We start from the raw sequence: 12,065 nt of genomic DNA on the forward strand, positions 1-12,065 counted from the left end.
GAAAGTGTTGGAGCAATCCCATGGTCCGTGGGACCATGTGTTTTGGTGTTTGGGCAAAGAGTTTAAGTTAAGTTCACCCTTGTTATTTGATATGTGTATGTGAGTGTGCAGGTATGCAGGATACACATGTGACTCAGGTTGATGGCTTCGGGTCTGGTGAAGGATGGAGCATCCGAGAGACCGTGGACAAGGCAGCGAGGACAAGGGACGAGGGAAGCGACTTCGAGGCATACGCGAAGGATGACATTAGGGACGAGTCACGAGCTTGAATGCATCCGAGGGACGAGAGCCAAAGGAAGTAGGTTTGAAGGCAATAGGTCAAGACTGCAAAGAAACGTCAAGTGAGTCATAAGGGTAAGGGTACGAGTACATGAGAGATTGTACTCGGAGCAAAATCCTAGTTTTGGGGTTTTACTGTAGCAGTACTGTAACGTTACTGCAGTTGTACTGTAGCGTTACTGTAGCAGTCGACTGCATGTTTTAGCAGTCGACTGGTGCAGTCGACCGTGCAGTTGACTGGTATCGAGCTGTTGGGATGTAACGGTTGAATTTCCACAGAGGACAGTCGACTGTATGTTTTGGCAGTCGACTGGTAGGTGGAGTTTTCAACCCATGGGCTATATAACTAAAGATTGGGAGCTTGGTTAGAGCTGACAAAATTGGACTTGGTTAAAGTCTAATTAGTAGTCTACAAGTGCTCAAGAGTTTCCCTTGTGTCCAAGAGATCTTGGTGAGTTTGTGGTGAGGTTTCTCCACCCACAAGGAGGTTTGAGCTAGTCGGAGGTTGCCAGGGACTAATCCACCGATGAAGAGGAATCGTCCTCCTTACGGACATGCCGTGGAGTAAGAGCAAACTATTTCCGAACCACGTTACATCGGCGTGTTAGCGGTTTGCTTATTCTTTCTTAGTCTTTGTATTTCCTTTAGTGTTTAGCTTATTTGTTTTGTTTGTATTCCGCTGCGCAAGCTAACAAGTGTAGGAAGAAGTGATCATTTGGAGGTGTCGTCTATCCAACCCCCTTCAAACCGGCCACCGATAACCTACAAAAAGTATGATTATGGGGTATGGCTGAGCGTGCCCTACATTAATGGAAGGAGATTTGAACGATTCTCGAGAAATTACGATGATATCAACGACAATTAAATGACACCACAGTCAAAAGCAGAGATTAATGAGAAGTTAGAAAATTGGCTAAGAGTCGCACACGACAGAGCCTAACTTCGGTTATAAAATTGTAGGTCTTCGCCATCAGTAGCCGAATTACGGCTATAAAACCATATGGGTTCGACATCGGCAGCTGAATGACGGTTATAAAACTGTGCGAAGACATCAGCAAAGTCAGTTGGCGACCCTAAACGGCGGAGCACCTGATCGGCTCAAGAATATACTAATGGTCTAGTCAGTCAGACTTGCAGTCTCCTTTGACTAGACTTGAGGGGGAGGTTTGTGATCTGATAATGATGACGGGTCCCACCAAGGAGAGGTTAAAGAAAGGAAGATTAGCTAACGTGGAAGACAAGGTCAAGCAGAGTGTCCAAGTATGGTCGAGCGGACTGAGTATGACTGAGTGGACTGCACAAACAACGAGACAAGCCAATCGTGCATTTCCCAACTGGGTAAAGATAGCCCTTCGACTACAAACAAAGCTAAGCAACAACTGGTCTCATTGACCGAGCTCTACGGCCGGTTAGACGGAGATAACCGAGGACAGTCAGGAAGTAAGGAAAAGGAAGAGCTAACAAGTCTGGTGGATATTGCCGAGTGGGGGTAGCCTGGTTGAGCGAACGCCGGTCGACCGTGCATGGTCCCACCAAATATCTTATCATATCCTTTTGAGAGTTGATGTCGCTGACAGTAGAGCATGTCTAGTAGACAAATCGTATTTCAGAAACTTTCATGTTATCGCATCATAGGATCGTATGACTGCTTAAGAAATAATGTCCGAGATACTTTTTCAACTTATCTTTTCCTAGGATACCTAGGAAAATGTGCTACGCTTTGAGATGCGGGTATAAACTCTATAGTTGCAAAGGTGGAATCGCCACCTTAGCGGCCCCCTGGGTCCGACTCCACAGATATCCAAAGGGGGTAAATCACGGTTAAGCTGGGTAGAAGGGGTGACTGGGGGTCGAGTGAAATTTTAAAGCGCAACAGACCGAGGTTTTACGCCCGTGTGCAACCGGCGACCCTCGACCCCTGAACCTCCGTTGCAAGCGTCAGACACCCTTCCAACTGATCCAACCCGTGGGGGTGGGTATAAACTCTATAGTGACACTATAAAAGGAGGTTCTCATCTACAGGCGGAGAGGTACACACGCAACTTCATTTTCAACACACTTCATCTACAGTTTTCCGTCTTTTGAGATCATCGGAAATTGACTTGGGAACCCTTTCCAGGCCCGACACTAACGCTTGTGTTGCAAGGGCATGTGTAGTCTTCATCGCATCAACTTTGAAGTTACATCCTGAGCTCACCGTCATCTCTATTTCGGATAGGATCAATATATAATTAAATTTGTATAAAATTTAAATTCACAAATTAACAACAAAATAATGTTACCTAACTTTTTTTTAATATTTTATTATTATTATTGTTTATTTAAACATAAATAAAAAATATTTAATTTTTAAAAAATACGAACAAGCGGCTCCTTGGACCTGTTTCCTTGAATTTAATAAGGACATCCACAACTCACTCCTATTATAATATCCACCATCTTATAAAAAAAATATAGGATCAAATATCACATACTCATTATAATAATATATTTCTTTCACCCAGATTCCTTTTAACATTCACACTCATTATTTATGAGTCTTACAATATATTCAATTATCTTAAAATTATATCATATTAAATAAATATATTTAAAATATGTTTTAAAATATTAAAATTATTATTATTATTATTTTTAATGATAATCTTACATTTTAAAAAATATGTTTACTATTTTTAAAAAATAATATTTAAAATTTTAAAATATATTTATTAAATAAAATAGATGTTTATAAGAAATATCATAATAACAGAAGTATTTAAACAATCTTGTGTAAATAAATAAAATAATATAAAATACAAGCTTAAATTGTTGAAAAAAAATTAAAAAAATCAAATTATTATCGTTTAAAATAAATAATAATAATAATAATATTAAAAAATACTCATGTTTTATTATTTATCCATTTATTCTATTTTTAATTTTATAAAATTTTAAATAATTATAATTAAAAAAATAATAATAATTCCCTCCGACTCACTGATTCCACGTCACACTGGAGGCAGGGTCAAAAAGGTCATTCTGTACACTGAGCGAGTGTGATGTTCCGTCGGAGAAGACTAAGGACGAGAACGACCGCGGAATCAAAACGTCAACGATGTTCCATTTGCCCGGTCGGAGGGCAATTCGACGGACACGGGATTAGGAACGTGGGGAAACGCAGGGAAACGGCGAATTCGTCGAGCGATCGGGAGGCAGCGTCAACGGATGGTGCGGTGTAGCTGTAGGGTCTCCTAGCGACAAGGCGTAGTGAAAAAAAAGAGAGGGGAAGCTCCGCCCGCCTCTCAATTCCTCTATACTTTTCCGCGCCGTCGTTTCGCGGGATTCTTCTCTCCGTCTTCTCGATCGCGGTCTCGTGGTTCCTTCGTCGCAGGAGATCTTCTTGATCGGAAAGCTGTCGGTTTTGGAGGAAGAGAGTTGCTGAACGAACTGTCAGCTGGCTTTTAGAGACGATCTTTGGGAAATTTTCAGCCATAGCGGAGGTAATTTCTTTATCCCTTTCATAGCTTTGGTTTCTGGACGATTTGATCCGCTGTGATGTCTTCTTCTTATCTTTCTATTTTCAGAAAATATTTCTGGTCAAGTGTTTGAGTTCCCTCTGGGGGAGAAGAGTCCAGATTTGTGCTCGAAGAGAAAAAACTGCCTCGAGTTCCATCTCTCGGTGATCCTTGCCTCAGATCTGTGGTTCGGCTGGGAATTATTGCAAAGGCGGCGCCTTTCTCGTGCAGCGTTAGCGGTGAATCCGGAGGCGGCGAAAAAGAAAAACATTTGCTGCTTCAGCAAGCGTTAAGGAACAAAGCTACATCCGTTTCAAGGGAAGCAGGTAGAAGAGGAAGAGGCGCTTCTCGAAGCGTTTCTAGGTTTCCCTTTCGGTAATTACGAGGAATAAAAGCTTCAAGTTTGACGTCGACGACACACGGTACAGGGTTGGAATTCATATGCTATTTTAGGCAGCGGCCGCATTTTTATTAAGTAATCGGGGTTCCGATTGGATATTTCTCAGGGATTTCCGTGAGGCTGAAATTGCTTGAGCTGCTCTGCAGTTAATGTGGCAATCAAGAGCCTTCTGTGTGCGTTTAAGCTTCTCCTTGGCTTGGTAGTGCAGACACTTCTGTTTTTTCTTCCGAAGAGAAATTTTAGGTTGGTTTCATGGCTTTGGCGCCACCGAATAGTTCATCTACAGCTCTCGTCTCAGGTTAGAGCTCTTTTTTCCTGGGGTTTTTATATGATTTGGCATGGTTTTTAGATTGTTTCAGTACAGTATTTTTTGAAGACTTCACTTATTATCTTTTATCATTAACCACCTTTTCTTTCTTTTTTTTATTCTTTATACGCGCTCTGCTAACAGATTACTTATTAGTTCTTCATCAGTTTAGTCAAGGAAAACATTTTTACTAATCTTCGTCATTTGTACAAATGCTACTTTCACATTAACAAACTTCTAATCTTTGTTATTTTGACAAATAGAGTCTTTGCTAGTATTTATCTAATAACCGTTGGTTATTCTAATTGTTCTTAATTTTAGAATTTGCGATGCTACTTTTAATTTGTTCCTGAATGCTGCTGGGAATTCTATGTTACTAAACCAGGGGCTTATCGAGATGTCTTGTACCCAGAACTATGGAAAGCATGTGCAGGATCTTTAGTTACTCTGCCTCGTGAAGGAGAAAAGGTTTATTACTTTCCCCAAGGCCACATGGAGCAGGTACTGGAAGAACTTTTGTTTAGTACTTGGGCTATCCATTTCTATCATGTTCTTCATCAAGATACAGCTGCTCTAGTGGTTTTAGCTGTTTAAAGATTTGCCCATTTTGACTGTTACAATCCTGTTTCTGCATGTAATCAGATGATGCTTGACTTTCTATGTTTCTTATAGTATAGTGGTAGGCAGATAGACTGTTATCTTTCTTTTTGGAAGCATTAACTTGCTGGTAGAGTGGTAGCTCTACTCAAAAGGAAGTCATTTTTTTCTAAATTAAAATTTCATAGTTAAGCTTAACTATTTTCTTAAATATAGAAACATTGGGCATACACACTTGTATTAACCATTGTTCGTGTCACCAAGACGTGCCGGATAGTATGGGCGGAATTTGCCGTTCCGCCCGATTGCAAGGCCGTCGTGACCACGGGACGATCATGCGGAGGCCTCCGCAAGGTTGCTCGGTCGACCACGTGAATCCCTCCGCGAGGTGATGCTGATTTCGAGATTCGAACCTGTGACCTCTAGGTCGGTCACAGGTCATATGATATGACAACAACTTTACTATTGCATTGTCGATTATTTTATTTTATTTTCCTTTCTTCTTTCCCCTTTTAGAGTTTATGTCATCTTAGTTTAGGGTTTAAGGTTATTTTCATCAAGGGGTTTAGGGTAGTTAATTTATTTTCCTCTTTTATTTATTTATAATTAATTCTTTTCCCTCCAATAAATTTTTTCCTTCTTTCATCCATTTATTTTTCTCCTTCGTTTTTAAGGATAAAGATGGAGACAAATTGTTAGAAAAATATTTATAGCAATCAAATATTAATAAAAATATTTTTTAATAAATATATTTTTACATTTAAAATTTATCGAAACCATATTAGTATGGCACGATATGAAATTGTATCGTTCTAGCCATAAACCGAAACTCTAGCACAATTCGAAATTTTAAACCTTGGTATTAACATTAAGTTAGTTTATGATCTTTTATAGCTCGAAGCATCAATAAATCAAGGATATGACCAGCAAATGCCCTTGTTTGATTTGCCACCAAAGATCCTATGCAAGGTAGTCCATGTTCAGCTGCAGGTAAGTCACATCCAAGTCACTATGTTGGTGTAGTATTTGTTACCTATCATCTTCCTTCAAATGTCATTTATCAGTAAATAAATATCTTTTTTTTTTTAAACTTATTTAGGCTGAAGCAGATACAGATGAAGTTTTTGCTCAGATCATGCTGCTCCCTGAAACTGATGTAAGTCTTTCTCACCATCTTTTTCCTACAAGATTTTGCAATAGCCTATGGTACTTGAAAGCAATCCAAGAAAAATTTGCAAAATAAGAATCTGTTTACTTTCTTCTCTATGTTACCTTTGGAATATCATGTTTTACAATATTAAAATAGTAATTCAAGTATACTGTTTGTTTGTAATGATTCTGACTTGGAAAGTTGTACGAAGAAGTGTTGATTTATAGTTGTGGCTTTCCTCCATATCTTGTGTTAGTCCATTACCTCCTTTTGCGCTATGTTATTATGTCATAGATTCAACCTTCCCCTTTGACCTCCTTTTTGCTTTTTTTGTAATCAGCAAACAGAAGTTACTAGCCCTGATACTCCATTACCTGAGCCTGAAAAGGGCAATGTTCACTCATTCTGTAAAGTTCTAACTGCATCAGACACAAGCACTCATGGTGGTTTCTCTGTTCTAAGAAGGCATGCAGATGAGTGCCTTCCTCCACTGGTTAGTTACTACTTTTGATAAATGAATTTTTATTCTCACATATCCTTCTCTTAATTGTTATTTTAAATATTGCTTCTTATTGAAATTTCTTTGACTTTGCCCTTCAACTTTTTTAATCTCAATTTCTCTTTGTATAGGATATGTCCCAGAATCCACCCTGGCAAGAACTAATTGCTAAAGATCTTCATGGAAATGATTGGCATTTCCGACACATTTTTCGAGGTTTGTATGAGCAATGCCAAATCAGTTACTAGTTGCTTTCTTACATTATTTTCATATATTTTTTTAGCTTTTTTTTATGTGGGTCCTGAATGTTGGAATTTATTAAAATAAAATCGTTTCATTCTTATGTACAGTGAAACTCATGTTTGGTTTTCATAACTTTATATGCTGACAAAAAATACAAAGATTTTTTTTGATAGTGGGTTTAGAGATGAATATGTTATGTGGCTTGTAATTCATATTTCATTTTTACCATTTTGAAACTTCAAACTGGAAACTTATTCAAAGTTGAATTTTGCTTATCTGATCTTCACCTTCTCTTTCAGGACAACCAAGGCGACATCTGCTGACAACTGGTTGGAGTGTTTTTGTGAGCTCAAAGAAATTGGTAGCTGGTGATGCATTGATCTTTTTAAGGTTGTAGTTTCTTTGTTTTTATTTTTATGTACTTTTCTACCTTCCAAGATATATCCAATATACTAGATTTTGTTAACCAGATTAATCAAGTAGTTGTATATTTTTATATTGCAGAGGTGAAAATGACGAGCTTCGAATTGGGGTGAGAAGGCTTATGAGACCTATAACTAACATGCCATCATCAGTCATATCCAGTCATAGTATGCATGTTGGTGTTCTTGCTACTGCATCTCATGCTTTTACCACTGGGTCTCTGTTTTCTGTTTTTTACAAGCCAAGGTTAGAATTTTTTCTTTATATTGTTTACTTTCTCTTATACATGCACACGTGCAAACATGACTCTATGCTTGTTTGCAAAAAACATGTCAATTATTTTTTTGGTGGGTTTTAAACAACATTTGTTTAATGTTGAAAGATGTTTAGTGCCTAGAACTTAGTTGTTTTACTTCATCAACTTGAATATATATTATTTATTTATTTCATATATTAGTTTCTGGATGAAAGTAGAACACGATGTATCTCACTATGGTCTTGACTTTTCCTTTCTTAAAACTATATATTTCTTGGTTTCTACTGCTTGGAGCTTTGGAAATCTAAAGACTTTGTTGTCTATCAATATTGAAAATTTACCAAATTTCTAGATATGCAAATTCCTTGGTTAATATCTGAATAACATATTTATTAAGAATGGGGTCCATGTTTCAGAACAAGTCGATCGCAGTTCATTGTAAGCGTAAACAAGTATCTTGAAGCTAAAAACCACAAGTTCTCTGTTGGTTTGAGATTTAAGATGAGATTTGAGGGTGATGAAAGTTCAGAAAAGAGGTATTTTTGGTAATTTGTAATTTGCATCAAATATATTACTCTGTTAAATCTATAGTTGCAATTTAATTTCCTCGCCTTTGCAGTTTCAGTGGTACTATCATTGGTCAAGACAAGGCACCATCTCGATGGGCAGATTCAGAATGGAGATGCCTCAAGGTAATAGTTTCTTCTATCTAACCAAGTCTATTTAGCGTACTTGAAATTATATTATTAACATGTGAAATGCTTTGATTTGCATATACAGGTTCAATGGGATGAACCTTCGTCTATATCAAGGCCTGAAAGAGTTTCACCATGGGAATTGGAACCGCTTGTTATAGCTACTCTCTCAACATCTCAACCAGCAGTCAGAAACAAACGTGCCCGACCATTGGTTTCATCTGCTCTAACATCTGATCGAACTCCAGCATGTAGTAAAGATCTATCACCTTGTTTGACTAAATCACTTTACATGGTTATTGAACTCCTGATTTCCTTTATGTTTGTCTTCTTTATATTGTATCAATATTCCAGGCAGCATTTATATGGGATCAATATTCCAGTAATGCTGTCTGGACCATTGGATCGATCATACATTTTCAGAACTTTGGATCTATGTTAGAGAATAAAACTTTTTAATGTGCAGGTCTCAGTTCCTTCCATGTTCATGGTCACAGGGCACATGTGATTCACTAGTCATATATTTGTGTTGTCTAACCCCTAACATCATTAAATTGGATGATTTTTTGGAATTTTATAAAATTTACCAGGTTTAGTTCTAAAGTGGAATTAGTGTCATGTCTCTGTCCATTTTCTGAACTTATTAAAATTCTCAGTTGAATCTGCTGCTACTATCAAATCCCTTCAAGGTGCCAATTCAATGTTTCTGGTGCTGAAATGAGAGAACGAAGCTATTTTAGACATTGCTGTAGTTTGTCGTATGTTCTTTGCTAGATGGATTAATCCACTAACATATGTGTAAATTTTACTTGAAAGCAGTTCACCACTGAAATTGCTTGCTGAATATCCTTTTGATGCCTGAAACCTAGTATTTTTATCAATGCAGAAGATTTGTTGTACTGAGAGAAACTACTCTGCCTTGAGCACTCAAAGAAGCCATGTACTAAAAAATAAGTGCAAGAACCACTTGGACTTCCCATTATATAAGGTTTCAACTGGTAAATTGCATGATCAAGTGACTCTGTCATGCAATGAAAAGAGAAACCAACATAAAAAATATTTTAGTCATTTTAAAAATTGACAAACAAGACAAATCATCTAAATCTCAATATTATATTTTTTTATAGTTTATTTTTTTGGTTTCTAGGACACCTAGTCTTAAAAGATCAGGTTATGGTAAGCTGTAGAAGCTCCCTTTTGTTGGTTCAATCAGTCAATAAACAACACTAATAGTTATTTATATATTTATATATATATTTATTTATTTAGTTTTTCAGTCCTGTGAGATTAGATCCAGCCACACAACCCAACCCTTTGAGATCACTGACATAGGCATATGGATCTATCCCCACAAGTTGTGATGTTCATGCATGGTTATTCATCTCTGGCTGCAATACAACTACTATATATCTTTTAACATTAGCTGTGGGAGGAAACCATTTATTAGTCACTATATATGATGCTTGTCATTTTTTGTCCTCGATTATCTTGAATTAGTTCTCATACACATTTGTTCCTCTTTCCAGGTTTATGGAAATCATCTGGAAAGAACACTCGAAGTCTATCATTCTCGGGTTCACATAGCGAAACAGAGATATGTACGCCATCCTGCCCAATACCTTTATTCACATCGGCACCAAAGCATGGTTCAGCTGAACCTATCGCAAACAATGGACCATCAGCTGCTAACAACTCTATATACCGGTCAATTGTGGGGAACCAAATTAATTCCTTGTCAAGCAGTGATGATGAACATAGTGAAAGGAAGCAAGAAACTAGGACTGGCTGTAGGCTGTTTGGTGTCCAACTAGTTGAGAGTTGTGTAGTTGAGGAAATTGCTGTACCAACTGCCATTTCTTCTGTTAGAGAGGAACAACCAGTGACGTCTTTGGATGCTGGATTAGATCAACAATCTCAACTACCAAAATTTAACAGGTCCAACGTTCCTGTACTCATTAGTGAACCTGAGAAGTCTTGCTTGAGGTCAACCCAAGAATCTCAAAATCGGCAATCAAGGAGCTGCACCAAGGTAAATCTTAAATAGCTTTTCCTTTTTTCTGCTCCACTGATTGAGCATTAGTGACTGCATATTCTAATGATACCTGCATATGAATTCTAGCATTGGATTACTCGTGAAAAAGAATATATGAACATGAAGTAGTTGCTTGGTTCCCTCTTTTTCTTCAGGTTCACATGCAAGGAATGGCAGTTGGGAGGGCAGTGGACTTGACTAGATTGGATGGATATAATGATCTTCTTCTGAAGCTGGAAGAGATGTTTAATATTAAGGGAGAGCTATCCGGCGGAGTAAACAAGTGGGAGGTTGTCTACACTGACGATGAGGAGGACATGATGATGGTTGGTGATGATCCATGGCAGTAAGGCTCTAAAACTTCCCAAACTAATAACGAGAATGTTAAATGAATTCTTAAATGGACAATCTGTGACAAGTTCTTTTTTCAACTTCATAAATTACATTTGTTTTAATTTTATTTATGTTTTCATGCATTTTCAGCGAGTTCTGCAGCATGGTCAGGAAAATATATATTTACACATGTGAAGAGTCCAGAAGGCTTGCCCCTAAGGTGAAGCTTCCTGCTTTTGGCAACGCGATCAAGCCTGCATCCAAGAAACCTTTGCCTTGTGCCGACAATAGTACCAAACTGGAAGATCAAATTCCTGCTGCATAATAATATTGCTGACTGTCTACTAGTTGTGAAGCCAGTTCATCAATTGTTAGGATGGTCCCTGTTTATTCTTTGGCCCACTGGCTGCTGGCCCTGCCGTGTTGCTAACAGAATCAATCAAAAAGGATGGGGGATGGTGCTTTGGTTTAGGGCTCCCATGCTTTTGTCTTTGTAGCATTTTCTTCTTAGTTAGGATGGTCCTTGCAGGTGCACGAGAGCTAAGCGATGGCGAAAATAAGTCGACTCTAGAATAAGGCATTGGAGAAGGGGTGATAGATATACTGCAGTCTAATGAGCTACTACTTTCCTAGCTACCAAATAGATGTACATAATTAGGCCTCAAGTTGCTAGTCTATGTATTAACATCCGTGTTACATCACAGAATGCTATTTGCTTCCATCAAATGGGAGTGTGTATATTAAGAATTGGTTTTTGATTTTTTTTTAAGTTTAAAGTGCTGTATGATGAGATAAATTTTGTACAATTAATGATGAAATCTGCAAGGCACCAACCTTACAGGAATGAATTTCTATAAACTTTCACCTGCTTGACCGTAATTGGTTGCTTTCTAGTTGATGCGGCAGTAAGGAGCACGGCTCCATGGTCACGGCGGATCAACGTGGCTTAACCGTGTCACTCGAGCGAGAGGAGGATACATAAGTTGATCGGAGGAATTGTTGTCCGATCGGTCGTTTGGATGAAACGACGTCTGGTCAGCTCGATCAGCAGGAGAGCAGGCCGAGCGGGCCATCCGTCCGGCTCGGGGTATGTCATTGACAGTGAATAATGAATCGATATAATAAAAGAGGAAAAAACGAACGAATGGGTCATCCGCCTGGCTCGGGGTATGCCATTGACAGTGAATAATGAACCGATATAATAAAAGAGGAAAAAGCGGATACTTAATAAGAGGAAGAAAAAATAAAAAAGAATACTCCATCTATCATTGAATACAAAGAAGTCAAGATAAAAATACATTCTTTCTGCAATTAATATCATTAAATAGAGGAATATGAAAGGTCACTAAGACAG

General features: G+C 38.1%; 1 protein-coding gene across 2 annotated transcripts; it reads left to right on the forward strand.

Moving 5' to 3' along the window:
* Positions 1–3,408: 3,408 nt before the first annotated feature.
* LOC122002648 (auxin response factor 7-like) lies at positions 3,409–11,575 on the forward strand. 2 transcript variants are annotated; one of them, XM_042557895.1, is made up of 16 exons: positions 3,409–3,761; positions 3,846–4,198; positions 4,283–4,474; positions 4,869–4,984; positions 5,975–6,070; positions 6,180–6,236; positions 6,571–6,723; positions 6,861–6,945; positions 7,272–7,362; positions 7,477–7,641; positions 8,068–8,187; positions 8,271–8,343; positions 8,432–8,597; positions 9,873–10,375; positions 10,534–10,724; positions 10,862–11,575. In XM_042557895.1, exons 3-16 carry the CDS (start codon positions 4,429–4,431, stop codon positions 11,034–11,036), a joined length of 2,037 nt encoding a protein of 678 aa, XP_042413829.1. In that variant the 5' UTR covers positions 3,409–3,761; positions 3,846–4,198; positions 4,283–4,428; the 3' UTR covers positions 11,037–11,575. The 2 variants fall into 2 exon arrangements, with proteins under 2 accessions (XP_042413829.1, XP_042413828.1); XM_042557894.1 differs by having other exon boundaries at positions 3,410–3,761; positions 8,432–8,600.
* Positions 11,576–12,065: the final 490 nt, after the last annotated feature.

The sequence above is a fragment of the Zingiber officinale genome, chromosome 7A, assembly GCF_018446385.1.
Source record: "Zingiber officinale cultivar Zhangliang chromosome 7A, Zo_v1.1, whole genome shotgun sequence".
NCBI classification, from domain to species: Eukaryota; Viridiplantae; Streptophyta; class Magnoliopsida; order Zingiberales; family Zingiberaceae; genus Zingiber; species Zingiber officinale.